We start from the raw sequence: 18,409 nt of genomic DNA on the forward strand, positions 1-18,409 counted from the left end.
CAGTCAAAAAGTTCCTTATCATTAATCTTGATAACATGTTCTGGATTGGGTAAATATGGTTAGAATTTATTCTATTAGAGTTTATTTAATTTGAAAGTTGAATTACTTATAAATATGTATTCATGCAAATTCTATGAAGTAAGAGTGTGTTTAGATAAAATAATACAAATTTACAAGAAAAGAAAAATGAAAAAAATGTAAAAGAGATGCAGCTGAAAGGCAATATAAAAAATTTAAAACCAGTATCTAATTGTATTTTTATTTTAATTTAGTTTTTTATTGTTCAAATTAAATTTTTATTTTTACTTTTTTAAAACACTTTATACGTTTTTTTTGTTAATTTATATGAATTAATAATACGTCATATTTTTATTAAACATGAAATTTTTAAATAATATTCTTAAAATTTAAAAGAAATAAAAATGGGAATTTTAAATTAGAAAACTAAAATTATTCATGAGCTAAAATTTGTAGAAAATTGTAATTAAGTTTATATATATAAGGCAGGAGTTCATACCAGGTAGTAGTGTTATTGTTTGTTTGTTTTCTTTACATATTGTATAGTTGGCAAAGAGAGGGAGCAAGCAAGTAAGCCATCACTTTAATGGGACAGAGAAACCCATCCACTTGAATTATATTTTAGCTCAACAAACTGTAAACTTCACTTTGAAGAATGTGGCCTCATTGATTCACTATGCTTATAAACAAAACTGATTGGACAGCAACATGTAATTGCATTTGTGATTCAGATAACTATTTATTTCTCTTTATCCATTTTGGCACAAATTATTGCTGTGAAAAGAAGAATGAGATCCACATAATGAGTGCAATACAATAAATAAATACAAGTTAGAATCAATCTCTCAGCCTCTGAGTCTCTGACTATTCCAACTAACTAATACTTAAGTAAGAAACCCTTACTTTGCTTCCTTTTCTTCTTAACTTCCAAGAATTTATATTTAATGCTGACCATTACTCACAATCAGAGACAATCACTGCAACATTCTATGCCAATACTCTTCCATATTTTAATTGCAGAGGCACGTTCTTGGGCTATAATTAATAACATTTTGCAATCATTTTTTTATTATCGTAAACTACCACTGCTTATTGCAATTAACTAATGAATTATAATGCCAAAAACATCTTATATCAAGCGGATTTTTTGGAGTAGCTTGAGCTATACATCTCATATTCAAGGAAAGAATTACTATATTCTAGTAAGTAAAATTTAAAACGTTATAATGAAAGGGAAACTTATAATTAAGAATTAATTCATTTATTAATTTGTTTATGGTAATATATATATATATATATATATATATATATATATATATAACACAATTTAAGATATTCTTTAAATTTTCTGAGCCACCAAAAGACACGGCAATTTTCCGGTGATGACAGAAAATACTATTCCGTAGTACCAACAAAGTGAATGAGGCAGAGATAAGAGGAATATAATCTCACAAAATATTTGATAAAAAAATTAAAGAATCTTACAAAACACTGAAAATAGGAACTTACAAATTACAATTAGTAAACGAGAAAATCCACCCTGAAAAAGGAAATCACAACGGTTAAAAGAAACTTTACAATATGGCAATAAAAAAAAAGTGATAAAATGATAAAAGTATTAATAACCAACTTTGTTCCTCCGATTCAAAAAAGTGAAAACAAAATAAAATTTAAATCATATGGTTTAATGATTGTTTGTCCCAATTTTCAATTCGTACACGACCTTTTCCCATTAGCAATTTAGCATTGCATGTGAGTGAAGGACAGAGAGAGAGAGAGAGTAGCAGAGGCTATTCTGAAAGTCGTCTCCACGTTCTCTTTCGCACATCTTGTGGGGTGTGCTGTGTCTGTGTGTGCCACTATTGTCATATTCCGCAAAATCAGCTTTTTCCTGTGGAGTTTTGAAGCTTCCATTCTTTTGCACAACTCCTACTCCATACAAAGACCCTTTTTCTGATATTGTTGAAGGTTTCATTTTTAGTTCATGGGTTCTAGCCAGTGGCAGTTTTGGAGATCTGGGCATGCTGCATTTTGCACTTGACTTTGGCTGGATCATAGTGCTGGATGCTCCTTGATTTGTGTTCTGCTGCAAAAAAGGGTTTGTTTCATGAGCTGGGTTTCTTTTCCCCATTCTGAATTTGCTTTTACTTTTAGTATTGTCAGGTGCTGTAGCCTACAAAAGTGTTAGCTTTCCTGAAAGTAGTTTGTGGGTATTGACTTTTTACTCTTTGCCAAAGTTCTTTTTAGGAATTGGGTCTTGGTGGATGTGTTGGTTTTTTCTCTGAAGAAATTTGAGCATTGCTTGTGGAAGGGTTGATCTGAAATATCAAGTGATATTTGATCTGGAATGTTGTGATGGTCTTGTTTCTTGTGGGAAAAGATTGGAAAATCTACTGTTAGTGGTTTTAGGGAGTATCAAAGTAGTGGTGATGAGAGTGTTTTGCTAGTACATTTGTGATGAGAGTGTTTTGCTAGTACATTTTGATCTTGAAGGAAGATTTGTACTTTGCATAGTGATGGCTTCAACCCTTTCTCCAAATGCTTCTCCTTCTGCTGTGCCTCCAGCATCTGGTGGTGTTCTATCACTGCCTCCTTCTTCATCTTCTCTAATAAATTCCCCCACTCCACCATCACCACCCAATGTATCTCAGCCTAATCAAACATCCAATTCCCCTGCCCCTTCATCTCCTTCTGACCCTTCAGCTCCACCTCCTTCTCCTCCACAGGCAGTGCCAGAAACTCCTCCTCCTTCTCCATCCCTCTCTCCTCCCCCATCATCCACACCACCACCAACTTTGCCCCCTCCTTCACCACCAGCTTCTCCACCACCAGCATCTCCTACACCTCCAGTTGCAACATCACCACCAGCACCAGCAACCACTGCCCCTCCTCCAACTGAGACTACACCTTCCCTTCCAACTTTGTCCCCACCACCTCCAGCAACTGGTTCCCCTCCTCCTCAATCTTCAGAGGCACCTCCCACAACAATTCCACCTCCCTCTCAACCGACTTCACCGTCTCCTCCTCCTCCAGCCAATGTTCCAAGGCCACCATCCACCAGTTCTCCTCCTCCACACAAGGAGAATCCACCTAAAATAACTCCTTCACCTCCTTCACATGCATCCCCTCCATCAGTTTCTCAATCCCCTCCATCTCCTCCTTCCATTGATGCTCCCCCTCCATCCACATTGCCATCAATTCCTCCTTCAGTCCCTTCAGGCTCTTCACCTCCGGTTTCTTTGCCCGACCCCCCAACTAATAAAACAACTGCCGGAGGTCCAGGTGGTCCAAGTGTATCATTACCGTCTCTTCCAACTGAGAAACCCACTGCTAGGCCAACTAATGATGGCAGTAATATGGCCTCAAACATCAAACCTTCACATTCAGGAGGGTTAAGTACTGGAGGATCTGTGGCTATTGGCATTGTAGTTGGCTTTATTGTCCTCAGTCTTCTTGTTATGGCTGTGTGGTTTGTACAGAAAAGAAAGAAGAAGGTAGCTGGATCAAGAGGTGGTTACGCTGCACCTTCTCCATTTACCTCATCCCACAATTCAGGTATTGCATTGTGCACTACCAAATATTAGGAATGTATACTCTTGTTGGTTATTACATGTTGTTTGTTGTTAACCTTTATTATTTATTATTGAGATAAATCCTAAAGGATTTTTTCCAGCACTGCTTAAACATGATTTAATCTTGGATGTAGTTGATTCTGGTTCCTGGATATTTCAATAATGAATCAGAAAATTCCCCCAATTCTGGCTCTTAAAGTATTCATCAAAGACTCAAAAACCAGAAATCCAATGTCAGTGTCAGTGTATATTGCTCAATTACAACATGACACCAATTTCTTTTCTTATAACATGGGGTCCTTTTATTTGATTTTGCAAATCGCTTTATCAATAATTGTTAGGCATTACATTAGGATAAAACTTAGATCAAGCTCCTTGTATCCTTGCCATCAAGTTCTCCATTTAAATGATGGCACATGGATGTTCTTTCCCATAATAAACAACTTCTGTTGAATATGTGTTGCAGATTTTCAAATAAAAATACATGTCATCGTTTAGTTTGAGAACTTGATGACAAGTATATAAGGAACTTAATCTAAATTTTGTCAATTACATTATGGCTTGCCATCTTTTGGATAATATGATTAATCTGCTGGATGAAAGAGGTGATTTTAGTTTATGGCTCTTGCAATTGTCTATAAAAGATGTAAATGCATTTCTGATCTACACAGCCTATAATTATGTCTACTCTGAGGTCTAGCAGTCATTTATTTTTACTGTGCATTATCCTGTTACATTGTTTGTTTCATAGCCACCTTAAGGCAAATTTTGTGGTTACCAATCTCTTGATTTTTCTTTACTGATATTCCTATGTTGAACAGTAAGTTCTGTTTCAAGACACTACAATTAGGTTATGGCTTTGGGTAGTTTGCAGCTTTTGATTGGTTCAAATTTCCCTGTTGTCCCTGCAACACCTCACCTAAAAATATCTATGTTGTGCAGATGGGGTCTTTGGTTTTCTTCAGTATGAGACAAATTTTAGCTGATTAAGATAATTAAGCTGGATAATTATTTTCTGACTTTGTTTTGTTATAAAAAGTTTTGGAATGTTAGCCACATTATGTTTAAATCGTATTGCATTATATAACTAGCATATGTTTGTAGTAACTTTATAAATTCAGCTATAATTAAATGTGTAAATGGCTGCTAGAATAATATTTTTAAACTTTGATATTCTCTTATAGGTACCTTATTTTTGAGGCCACAGTCTCCAGCAAACTTTTTAGGTAGTGGCTCTGGTAGTGATTTTGTATATTCACCATCTGAACCAGGTGGAGTAAGTAGTTCACGATCATGGTTCACATATGAAGAACTTATCCAAGCTACAAATGGTTTTTCAGCACAAAATTTATTGGGAGAAGGCGGATTTGGTTGTGTCTATAAAGGTTTGCTCATGGATGGAAGAGAAGTAGCTGTTAAACAGCTCAAAATTGGTGGTGGGCAAGGGGAACGTGAATTCAGGGCAGAAGTTGAGATTATTAGCCGTGTACATCATCGTCATCTGGTTTCCTTGGTTGGTTACTGTATATCTGATCATCAAAGATTGCTTGTGTATGACTATCTTCCCAACAATACTCTTCATTACCATCTCCATGGTAAGATAGATATCTTTGATTAAATAATTTGAATAAACAAGGATAATTAGTTCATCACAGAGAGCGTGAAGGCAAACACTAAACACCAATATTTGCTATTCTGCAAGCCCCTTCCAGAAAACATGGTGCATCAGTTCTATTGACATTTTTCAAAATATTTTCTAAGTGAACTTGTCCAAGGAGAACATGCCATGTACGCATACATGCCCAATCAAAATAATTAACTAGAGTGATAGAAGCACCTGTGCCTTAATTTCATTTTTTTGTCATTAAAAATTGCTTAAAACTGTTTTAAAATTGGCCTATAGTTATTTTTTAAAATGTCCACAACATGAATATGCTGTATCCCACCATGTCAGAGCTCGGGAAAAATGAATACATACGAAATTGTATTGGATACATGTTAGTGTATCGTACAAAAGATGTGTCCCAACATGTGTACACTGCACCAAATTGGTGTTTCACTGCTATATAGAGCTGTAATGTTTGATATCTCCTTTTGGTAAGCCACGGAAGAAGTAACATTTATAAAGTTAATTTATTTACTCGATGACAAATTATTTGAACCCTTTTTTTATTAATATTTTTAATTTTTATTATTTTTAGGGTTGACCTTTTGGAAAATATTGAAATTATGGATTACATACTTGATTATTACCTACTGTGGTAGTAGAAACACATACGTTATTATTGTTTCCCCATGAATTTACTATTATCACCTGATGTTGCCCGTGAATTTACAGTCCAGTTAGGTTGTTCAGTAAACTCCTGTCATTGTGCCATTATGAATCCATGTTTTAGGTTCAAAGACTTCATAGTTCTTCATATAAAATTTGATCTAAATCTTGATGTGCAAATTTAAATTTTGAAGGTGAAAACAGACCGGTTCTGGATTGGCCAACCAGAGTCAAGGTTGCAGCTGGTTCGGCTCGTGGAATTGCTTACCTACATGAAGACTGTAAGTTTCTTCTTTTTTCTTAGTATTTTCTAGTGTATAGTTTTCCACCGAAGACTGGGCATTTGCATGATGGTACTGCATGTTCCTTTTATGATTTAAGGTATTGTATTAAATGTATAATTTTCTTTAAATAAGTGCGCTGAATTCCTTAGAAATTTTGCTACCACAATTTAGATGTTAACATCAGACATGGTTGCATTCTTGTTGATTGCACAATCATAATTACTTATGATTTTACTGTTGATCTTTTTGGTTTTATAGCAAATTATATTATTGATCTTATTTCATTTTAACTCTTTTATCAGGCCATCCACGCATCATTCATCGAGATATCAAGTCATCAAACATCCTTCTAGATCACAACTTTGAAGCTCAAGTAAGCCACTTTTATAATCTGTAACCGCCAATGCAGAATACATTTTGAAAATTTTAAGCAAGTTTGTTTAGTAAATTGATTCACATTTAAATTCCACCTTGTGCTACGTTGACGTCTTCAAATTTGTGTATCACTTTTCATCTGATTGTGACCTTTTTTGGCATTATTTTGCCATCAGGTTTCAGACTTTGGGCTTGCAAAATTGGCGCTCGATTCAAATACTCATGTGACTACACGCGTAATGGGAACCTTTGGGTAGGTTACACCTTATTTAATTGGGAAGTTTGGACCACATAATTTGATCAAATCCTGTTATTAGCCCTTAAATTTTATTATTTCTTCTGACTATCCAAATTGCGTATCAAAATAGATGTATGAAATCTATTGTATAAATTGCTATTTATCATTGTTAATATTATTTTTCAGTATGAGTAATAATTATTAGTTTGTTAATTAAGTTGGAGAAGGACTGTAAGTATTGTATTATCATCATCTGATGGCTTATTTAAATTCTAATTGAAATATTTTCAGCTTAATTTTATTCCTCTCAGGTTGTGTCTGTTATGCACATTATTTATTGATCTTTGATGTATTATGTTTATGAGTTGTTTTTATGGGCTTTTTTAACATATGAAACTCAAAAGAGTCATTTGGATATTGATAATAATACTCAAGTATGACCAGTTCCTGTTCTTAGTATATCTAACGGAAATGATGGTCTAATTGCCAGGTACATGGCACCAGAATATGCAACAAGTGGGAAACTAACTGAAAAGTCTGATGTATATTCCTTTGGGGTTGTGCTTTTGGAGCTAATTACTGGTCGTAAGCCTGTAGATGCATCTCAGCCAATTGGTGATGAGAGCCTGGTTGAATGGGTGAGTCATGAGTTTCCATTAACATTGCTTCTTTTATTATTGCTTCTTTTATTATTATTATTTGGAAATACATGTAGAAAAATAGGTTCTAAAGATTTAGCTTACACAAATGTCGTATTTTAATTGATTTATATAGCTTCATAGGTTCAGACTTCAGACATTGAAAAGCAATAAAATCTTGTTCACATCATTTACAAAACTCTGAAAACAGATAACAACTTGAAAAAATGTAACTTATTTTTTTTTATAATTATTAGTAAAAGCATAATGAAGAGGTAAAAAACCAGGGACAATCTTAAATCATAGCTCATGTTTCATAATTTGTGATTTAGAAAAATAGAAATTTTTATGAATGCTGAAGGAGATATTTGTGATCAAGTATAAGATCAACTTGTACTCGCCTTCATTTGCTTACATAATAGTACTCAATTACATGCATTTTCTATAGATTGTAGAAGAGAGGCAATGGTAAATTGTTCATTTTCAATAATTAACAAACTTACATCCAGGCTCGGCCTTTGTTGACCGAAGCACTTGATAAAGAGGACTTTGAAATTTTGGTGGATCCAAGACTGGGAGAGAATTATAATAGAAGTGAGATGTTTCGGATGATTGAGGCTGCTGCAGCCTGCGTGCGCCACTCATCAGTAAAGAGGCCGCGGATGAGTCAGGTAATGTTATTCTCTGGAATTATAGCAGGCCACGTATAGCTGTTGTGATTTTGAAGATACCAATTTGTACATGCTTTGATTTCATTTGTGCATCACTGCTTCAGGTAGTGAGAGCTTTAGATTCCTTAGACGAGTTTACGGATCTCAATAATGGAATGAAACCGGGGCAGAGCTCGGTGTTTGATTCTGCACAGCAATCTGCACAAATAAGAATGTTTAGAAGGATGGCTTTTGGGAGCCAAGATAGTTCCAGTTTCTTTAATGAGTCTCAGAGTAGCTGGAGGAGTAGAGATCAGGAATCAACTACTGTGTTTTCCCAAAACAAATCTGCCACTTGGAATGTTTGAGTCAGATGATTCACTCTTATCTTTAGGGATTGCAGAAATTTTGATTGATGCACAACACATTGCATTTCCTTGGGTGTACTCTACTCTGTAAATCTCATTTCTAATATTTTTGTTATCTTTATCATGATTTTGCTTGCTATGGCGCTTTGATTCTTTGTATATTAGGTTATTTGTTACAGAACTCAATGTATTTATTACTGATGTTAGTGATATAATACATGTATAAGTTGTGACCAATCTGAATTCAACATTCCTTGCAATTTAAATTTCATTAATATGCGCAACTTGAATTAAATTGACATATATATTAAGATATGATTTTCTCCATCCGATTCTTATTATATTTCTTTCATCCGATTCTTTTTATAAGAAATATAATGAAGCATTTTCTTAGTCTTTATTATAAGTAATAAATAATAAATTTAAGATGTATTAATTACTAAATTTTTTTTATACTTTTTTTATTAGTATCATTAAATATATTAATTATTAATTATATCATTTAATATCATATGTATTTTTAAAATAAAATTTATATTTATAAAAAATATAATAGATTTAATTATTTTTTTATCCTGATAATTTAATTTTTTGTTTCTTATAAAAAAGATCATAATTATAAAAAGTTATAATAAAAACTCAAATAGAATAATGCTTAAATACTTATGGTGAAAATGTGTTTATGGTCAAAGCAACAGATCCAAGCGGGAACATCTTGACCATAATATAAAAAAAACGAGATCCAAGTGGGAACATCTTCATCATAATATAAAAAAAATGATGGGTTAGAACTCTCTTTGCTGTTGAAGTAGGAGAGTTTTTACGTAGGAAGTCTTACAATAAGTAGGACACCATAACGCAACTCTAAAATCTTAAGGCAATAGGTACATGAATCTATCTTTTTATAAACTCCTAACTTTCTCATATCTCATTCCATGTGGGACACAATTCATACTTGATTCCAACATTCTCCCTCAAGTGTGAACCTATCTATATTTCATATAGGCTTCCTCAGTAGCAGAATTTGAACCCGTCTATATTTCATATTGGCTCCCTCTTTCATCCATGGTCTACACTAGAGTAACTCTTGCTCTCTTCCACGTTGGCTATCATCCACTTAACGACACTTTTTCAGCTCCACACGTAAGTGCCTTTGGTATCACTATTAGGTTGGGAGAGTATTTAAGTAGAGACTTATAATGAGTAGGACACCACAATGCAACCCCAAAACCTTAAGGCAGTGGGTACATGAGTCCATCTCTTTATAAACCTCCTAACTTGCTCATATCCTCTTGATGTGTGAGTGATTGTATTGAAGTAGAGGAGATTGAGAATATAGACAAGCATATGGTAGGGTGAGGTAAAGTTGATGATCTTGAGGGTAAACACTCACCTTAAATACTTATGAGTGAGAGGGAAACACTTTCTTATGAGTGGTGATGATATCTTTTATTGATGGTTCATATAAAAGCTTTGCTGTTTATTAGCTCAGATTTGTAAGATAGGAATGATGTGGAATGAAGAATTCTGTACAAACTAAAAATAAAGTCTTAGTAAAAGGATTTTCATTATTGTTTTGATGATGCATTGAATCTCCCTTGGTGTGTTCTGGTTTGCTTGAGGACAAACAAAAATCTAAGTTTGGAATAGTGATGAATGCAGATTTTACTAGTTTTTTAAGTAGTTTTTTAGGTTGTCAAAAACCTTGTATGCGATACCACTGTTGGGTTGGGAGAGTATTTAAGTAGGGAGCCTGCCTTATAACTAGTAAGACACCATAATGTAACTCCAAAACATTAAAGTAATGAGTACATGAGTCCATCTCTTTATAAACTCCTAACTTGTTCATATTTCATTTCATGTGGGGCTCAATTCATACTTGATTCCAACATATGAAACCATGCAACAATCTTATCATGATTCTTCAATTCTTTTTGTGTTTGAGTGGACAAGGTTATTAGTTTTTGTGAGAAGTCCCAAGTCATTGTTAAATAGTTTATTGACATTAATTACTCCTACTGATTGCTTTCATGGTTTTACTTTCAGCAAATTTCGTTTTCATTTCTCTGAGTCGATTATTTTTTTAGAGATTAATTTAAGCATTTGATAGAAATTGGGGAATAGGATGCTGATAAAGAAGATGAGTAGAAAAACAAGAATGAGTTATTTGAATTGTTGAAAGACTTCTTCAACAAATTAATGATTATGAAAAAAAATGAGAAAGGGTGAGAATGAAGTAGCAAATACTAAACAATAAAGAAAAAATAAAATTATATATATATATATATATATAATTTTATTTTTTCTTTATTGTTTAGTATTTGCTACTTCATTCTCACCCTTATATATATATTAGTTGTCCTTATTAGCTTTTTCATTAATGTTTACTGTACAATGTTAATTGGACATGACAGGTTACAAATTTTTTTATAAGAATAAAAATGAAATTCGTATAACAAATAAGATATATATTTCAATCAATTAAAAAAAAATATCAACGTTACATCAACTATAAGAGCATTATTCATCAACTGCTAATTTTAAAGAACCAAGAAGAATCACACTATTCTCAAAGAAAAAATTTAAAGCATTATTCATCAAATGCTAATTTTAAACAAATAATATAATAATTTTAATAGATCTACAAAAAGTAATTTAAGAACTCAAACTTTAGTTCTATCAATAAAATAAAAAAATTCTTTAAACACACGTCCATTTGGATTACAACACTAAAAGTGTCCTAACTAATATAAATAATATTAATTTTCATTGCAAGCACGTGATCCAAAGCAAAAAAAAGAGACATCTTATTTTGTCTATGAAATAATTTGCAAGTTAATATATATATATATATATATTGCAAACGTGTAAGATTGATATAATTATAGGTATTTTTAATTTGATATATTTTATTGTTATGTTTGATTCTATTCTTATTTTATTAGTATTTTTTTAAATGAATAATTTTATATTTTTAAAAATTTATTATAAAAATAAAATTTATGTTTCTGTTAAAGGGATCAAAATATAAGAACATTCATGTCAAAATTAGTAGTAACGTATATATTACTATATAATTCATGAAATTAGATTTATTTTCTTAATTTTATGCAAAGTAAATAAACAAATTTTACTTTTATAGTCAAATGTCTCCCATTATAATTTTTAAAATAATTAAATAGATATTTTAACTTATACTAATTTATAATAACGATGTATAATGAATTGTATTTCAATAAATTAGATATTTTTTAAAGAGATAAAAATTTAAATAAAAATTCTTAACTAAAAATTCTTTAATGTTTTGGTTTATAATAAAATGTAAATAAATTTTTATTTTTAATTCACACAATAATTTATAACAATGATATATATAGATTTCGTCATTTGTATGTTATAAAATTGTAAGAGTATTAGTTTAGCTGCACTACTTAATACCATGTATATGTGAATGGTTCAAAATCTTATTCTCAAAAATATTAAATATCTATCATTATTTTCTAAAAAAAAATGAAAAAAAGTTAATTACTCTATCATTCACATATTATACAACTCATAAAATTAATTTTTCATACAAAACTAAAAATAAAAAATAAATCTTTTATCTATGTTTCATTCCACTCCTTATTTGTTTGATTACTTTTGATGTACATTTTCTTACATATTTTCACATATTTAGGTTATTCTTTATAATTCAAATGTAACTAGTAGAACTTCAAGATAAATAACTACTATTTCTATTTGCTTTGTTGTGTATTTGTTTTTACATTGATAGAGTTTTAAAGTTTGTTTGTTCCCTCATACACTACTAATTATGCATAACATGAATGGATCTACATCTAGGTTTAAGTAACTTTAAACTTAGAAGATCTGTGTAACAATAACAATTTGAATGTAAGTCATGTTTGTCTGTCATGAGAACTCTAGTTATAGTTTATCTTCTTTGTATATGTCTTGTATATCTGGTAAACTACCTATTGATTATGGACGACATTATGAAATTGATATTAGCTGCATGATATTTTATCCTTAAACTTACAAAATACCTAAAATGAGAATGCATATTATCAATGTCTTAGATCTTTAACTTAGAACTCTAGCAACCTTGACATGATATAGATAATAGAGCACACTTTCTTTATTATCTCACTACATTTTGTCTTTACATTATTATGAAGATTATTGATTATATATATAATTTTTTTTTTCTTTCTCTTCCTTTTTTATCCTTTTTTTATCATCTAAAGAAATCAATAATTTTTAAACATTATATGCTTTTGTCCTCTTTATTATTACGTGGGAAATAAAACTACTTACAAATGAAGGAACTTTTATTTTTCAACCACTTGTAGTAAAAGAATTCCACTTTAACAAAATTGATAATTTGTTATAAACAAAGTAAATGATTGTTATTCTTAATATTTGTACTTCATAATATATGTAATTAGCTCATGATGCCATATAAATATGTTTAGTGGTTTGATAATAATATCACATTAAATTTTGCATATCACATCGTTGACATGATGTTTTCAAAAAGGTTATACAGTGGATACAGTTGTTTTTAGTCTTTATACGTAGGTGTATATATTTTAAAAGAAGAATATACCCTTGAAAGTATATTAAATAAATAAATCATAACTTGTTAATACACCTTTATGTGCTGAAATATTAGAGTTTAATATACGTAATCATTTACATAAAAACAACGAGATACATGTAATATGTAACACTCTCTTCTCATTTTTTGATGATTATGTTTTATTTAATATTAAGTAGCATTAGAGTGCATTTAGAAGGGAGTATACATGATTTTTGTAAGGATTTTGGTGCAGAAGATCTCGCTTAAGCGAGATTAAGTGTGCAGGAATACCTTGTTGCAAGGCTATCTCACTTAAGCGAGATGATTCTTGCTCAGGCAAGATAAGATAAATTCAGCCCAACTGTCACCTTGCTTAGGCGAGAGTGATCTCGCTCAGGCGAGCTAGGGATCTCGCTCAAGTGAGATGGGTCGCTCAGGCGAGGACTCATAGGAAAAATAGCATGCTCTTTGGACACTATCTCGTTTAGGCGAGGTGAAGCTTGCTTAAGCGAGCATATCAGAAAATAGTGGGCGAGACCACTGTCTACATATTTCGCTCAAGCGACAGAGACGTCACTCAAGCAAGATGTCGTCGCTCAAGTGAGCTGTCCCTCACTCAAGCGAGAATGCGCGGGGCTGAGGAGTATTTAAAAAAAATTTTGCATGTGAAATTCATTTTATTTCAAACTCACGTCTTTCTCTCAAACTTTCTATGAAATCCCTCTTTCTTTTACCTAGATAAAAGCCTCAGACACTCTGATTTTTCTTCAAAGTCGAACTTGGACATTGAAGTTAAGCAATTCCAAGTAAGTTTCTTTAGATTAAACTTGAGTTTCTCCAATTGTTTTTCATGTTTTTGTTCTTATGGATATTTTTTGATACTCAGGAGAACTTTCATCCGTGAACTTTGATCCTTTTCAATATCTCTCTGTGAGCTCATCTTCGAAGTAAGAAGAGCTCTATTTTATTGTTATATTACAATATTTATTTTATGCTCATAGAGCACTGTTATGTGAATATGATATAAAAATAGATGGTTGAGATATCTTTTGTGTGAATAATGAATGAAAAGATGTTTGTTTGATGAGTTGGACTGTTTGGTTGTTTAGACTAAGTGGTTGGTACATGTTCATATGTATTATGTGATGATTATTTAATGTGAAATATTATAAAACTTGTTGAGTGATTTGTGTGATTTTATGAAACATGTCTAAGTAAAATGATATGAAGAAATGATGTGGAAATGAAATATTACAGTTGAAATTGTATCAATGAATATATGAGTGAAATGGAATTAGTCTTGAAGTGCTTTACTAAGCACGATCTTATGAATAAGAAAGATAATCACTCTAAGAATGACCTAAGAGTCGGATATGGATAGAATCTAGTGTAAATAGTTACATAGATACATTAAGAGTGTAGAGTCCGGAGACGATGAAAATCTAGGAGAAACGTAGAGTGGTGAGCGATATTCATGTATGTATACACACTTTTTCTGAGAGCGAATGCGTCACATGGCCTCACACTCGTTTTCTGACTAGACTCCTGACTATGTCTTTGTTAAGAGACCCGATTATTGTACATGTTGTATCTGTGTACATGGATTAACTGACGACTATTTACCTAGTTGAGTAAGACCTCAAGAAATGTTGGAGACATCAATATCTGTGATTATAGTGCGTATTGGAATGAGAGGATAAATAATAAATAATAAATTGTGAATGATGTGTGTTTGAATATATTTGCTATGTGAAATTAGTGTAAATATGGATATGTTGCATTTATACTATAAATTATGATTTTGTGATATTATGTTTGCAAAATGATAGAATAGACACTCATCCTTACTAAAGTTTTCTGAAACTAGGATGGCAGAACTTCGGAAGAATTAGATTGGTAGATAAATCAGTACATTTTAGTTAAATTATGTATTTAATGAATATCAAAGAGTATGTTAGTTTAAATTTGCTGTACTTGTAGAAGATGAACCTAGAATTTTTGTTATGATAGAGATGGATTACTCTTGTAGTATCCCTTTTGACTTTCTTAGGAGTAGAATATACCAGACCTTGTGTGTGTATATATGTATAGAGGTACTGTTAAAACTCCAGCATCCCTCACTTATCTTTTTACCTATAATGACCACGATTATCTCGGAAGACCGACTCGATGGACCTTCGAGCACGTTACTGGCACAAAGGTCAGAGCTGATTCAGGAGATCGTTATCTGGGTTCAGATGATGATCTAGACTCAGAGGATCTGGCTGAGATAGAGAGCTGGCACGGGGTTGATGAATATGACCAATCTAGTATTGCTGTATGAGTTGAACTTGCTCTGGGTTGTAATTTTGCATATATAATGTGATTATTTTGGTGATGTAATTATTATTCTAAGTCCCATATATTTTGACAAATAGTTTGTAAATTATTATTCTCGATATATATAATGTATGTATAATCTCTTAAATTTTGAATTTTGATTATATTTAATACAACATTTAAAATTTTTCATATCATTTACACTAATCTAAATGGAAATATTTGTACAAATTACTACATTGTGACAAAGATTTCATTAATTAGTCATAATAAAGCCCTTTATACTTAAATTTTGTATTTTACATCTAATTATAAAGTATAAAATATATATTGTATAGAATTTTGAGATTAAGATGTTACAATTTGGTATCAGAGCAGTTCATCCAAACCAGCCTGGAGTATGTGACTAGTTCATCGAGATTACGTGTTCTGTGTTATTGATTAGAAATTGTTTGATTTGGTTAAGATGTTTGAAATGTTTGTATGTTTTGAACTTGATATGAAATGTGTTGGAATAAAGTTGATGTGTAACATTTGATTTTTATAGAAATAACCTTTGATGCAAGACATGAATTCTAGATGTTACGCATATATAGATTTAGAATTTAGAATGGAAGTACATTGCATTTAAGTGATTCGCTTTCAAATATCATGGCTTTGTTGAGATTGATAGTAACCAAATGTATAAGGCCTTCTTACCTTCTTTTTTTTTTTTGTAAATAAGGGGACTAAAGCCTAAACACAAAAATAATCAAAGTAAACCAGTAGATGTCTGCTCCTAAAATTGAATATAATCTTCACTCCTAAACATTATGACTTTTGTTAAACAGTCCGCTACAGAATTAGCTTCACTAAAGATATGAGAGAATGATATAGACATTATTTGTCTTGAAAATGATAGAATCTGTTGCACCAGATTGCTACATGGATGCGTTGATGAACATCCTCTAAGCAAAAGTTGAACTCCTAATGAGGAATCCGACTCTACCAACACTTTAACATTCATTCTTGTAGATTGATAAAGACGCAGACTGTGTAGGATAGCCCATAACTCAGATTGGATGACTGAGCAACTGCCTAGCTTACATGAGAATCCAGCCACAAAGTTACTTTCATCACATATAATTCCTTCGCAAGAAGCAACACCATAGTGTGAGACTGCTCCATCACAATTAATCTTGATCAAACAGGTGTCTTCCATACTTTCTTTAAAATTCACAATTCATTTCTCTTTACCTACTTGTATATACATCATTAAAATTCTCATTAAATAACTTGATAAGCTGGAAACAGTCTTGAGTATCTACAGACAGTAGTTTGTCGCACATTGTTAAGAGAGATAAGAGAGGTTACAATTTGTTGTGACAACATTTGCATTAACATTGGTGCCTAATTATGTGATAACAAATATTTTTGGTCATAGATAGTGTTTGTAACAGCCGAACATAAAATAAATAGAATATATTTTGTATATAAAATATGTCATATAAAGAACTTTAAATGTGCACTTTCTTAAATTTTAAAAATTTCTTCAATAACGTGAAAATTTTATGTATATTCATTAAAACTTTGCATTAATTCTTTTATCTTGTGACGGCTTAAGGTGAAACTCTTTGTTTTATAGAAACATGTTTGTGATGACTCAATGTCTCTGCAACTTCTAATAACTTATTAATATTTACATGTTACCAATGAACTCATCCAATTCTAAATATTTTGAAAAATTTTTAGGATTTAAAGAAAATTGTTGAATGAAAGAGTTTTATTTTAATTTTTTCATCGTGTTTTATAATTAAAATTGGTTAACAAGTTACTAATTAATTATCTTACTATTTTATATTATTTAGAAAATAGTAGTTGATTTAAAAGTTAAAGTTAATAGTTAATAAATATGTTACTCATTTAACTATTTTATATTATAATATTTTTTAATATAATATAAATATAATATATTTAATTATTTTTATAATTTTTGATAAATTAACTGTTTTATTGTTATTATTGAGTGGAAAAAATCATCTTTATTGTATATTATGCTTAAATATTTACAATTGATTTTGTATTTAAAAAAATTCATACAATAATTTATAACAATGACGTATAGAATATTTTATCATTTATACGTTATAAAATTGTAAGAGTATTAGCTTAGCTGCATTATTTAATATCATGTACACTTGAATATTGTTCAAAATCTTATCATTCACATATAATATAAATCATAAAATTAAAATTTTTCATTTTATCTCTAGACAAAACTAAAAATAAAAAATAAATCTTTATCTACGTTTCATTTCGCATTTTTATTTGATTATTTTTTACGTACATTTTCTTGCATATTTTCACATATTTGTGTTATCTTTTATAATTCAAATGTATCGAATAAAACTTTAAGGTAGATAACTATTATTTTTATTTGATTTGTTGTTTATTTATTTTTACAGCAACAGAGTTTTAAAGTTTGTTTGCTCTCTCATATATCATTAATCATCCATAATATGAGTGAGACCCTCTACATTGGTCTAAATAAATTTAGACTTTCTTCGTAGAGGAGAGAAAAATTAGTCTTTATTTTGGACCATGTTTGGAATTACATAGATGCAGAATTCCTTTGGATGTGGTTGGAATTAAACTCACTGTGACAAATAGGTTAAAACACGTGTGTCAACAAATTGATTGTCTGCTAAATAACTTGATAAGCTTTAGAGTTATTTTTGTTCAAACATGTACACATGCAACACTTAAACCTCAAACATTAGAGATTGCACGATCTATTGAAAAGAGATGTCATGGTTTATCACTTGAAATTAGCAAAAAGGCCATAATCACATCAGTCACATTTTAGAATTTTTTTTTTCACATACATGAATGTCCTAGTAATTCTCAATCTATTCCATATTGTCCAATTAACTAGTTTGCCAAATTTCTGGGTAAGTTGAAGTCTATGTTCAAACAATGTAAAAAATTGGAATATGTGTCTCCGTTGGGAGAGTTACAAGCATTGTCAAGATTAGTCATTTCTCATACTTCAATTGAGAAAGTATGCAGGCTTGAAAATCTAATCAACTTGAAATGGTTTGACCTGTGCAACAA

At 31.1% G+C, this 18,409-nt stretch overlaps 1 protein-coding gene across 3 annotated transcripts; it reads left to right on the forward strand.

Moving 5' to 3' along the window:
- The first annotated feature begins 1,712 nt into the window (after positions 1 to 1,712).
- LOC113860586 (proline-rich receptor-like protein kinase PERK8) lies at positions 1,713 to 8,702 on the forward strand. Of its 3 annotated transcripts, none has more exons than XM_027492996.1 (9): positions 1,733 to 2,570; positions 2,745 to 3,573; positions 4,775 to 5,185; positions 6,057 to 6,143; positions 6,449 to 6,519; positions 6,698 to 6,774; positions 7,250 to 7,397; positions 7,907 to 8,068; positions 8,173 to 8,649. In XM_027492996.1, the coding sequence occupies exons 1-9, from the start codon at positions 2,535 to 2,537 to the stop codon at positions 8,413 to 8,415; spliced, it is 2,064 nt and encodes a 687-aa protein (XP_027348797.1). In that variant the 5' UTR covers positions 1,733 to 2,534; the 3' UTR covers positions 8,416 to 8,649. The 3 variants fall into 3 exon arrangements, with proteins under 3 accessions (XP_027348795.1, XP_027348797.1, XP_027348796.1); XM_027492995.1 differs by having other exon boundaries at positions 1,765 to 3,573; positions 4,775 to 4,816; positions 4,931 to 5,185; XM_027492994.1 differs by having other exon boundaries at positions 1,713 to 3,573; positions 8,173 to 8,702.
- The last annotated feature ends 9,707 nt before the right edge of the window (positions 8,703 to 18,409 follow it).

The sequence above is a fragment of the Abrus precatorius genome, unplaced genomic scaffold (genome assembly GCF_003935025.1).
Source record: "Abrus precatorius isolate BTA unplaced genomic scaffold, Abrus_2018 Scaffold3, whole genome shotgun sequence".
Taxonomy (NCBI): domain Eukaryota; kingdom Viridiplantae; phylum Streptophyta; class Magnoliopsida; order Fabales; family Fabaceae; genus Abrus; species Abrus precatorius.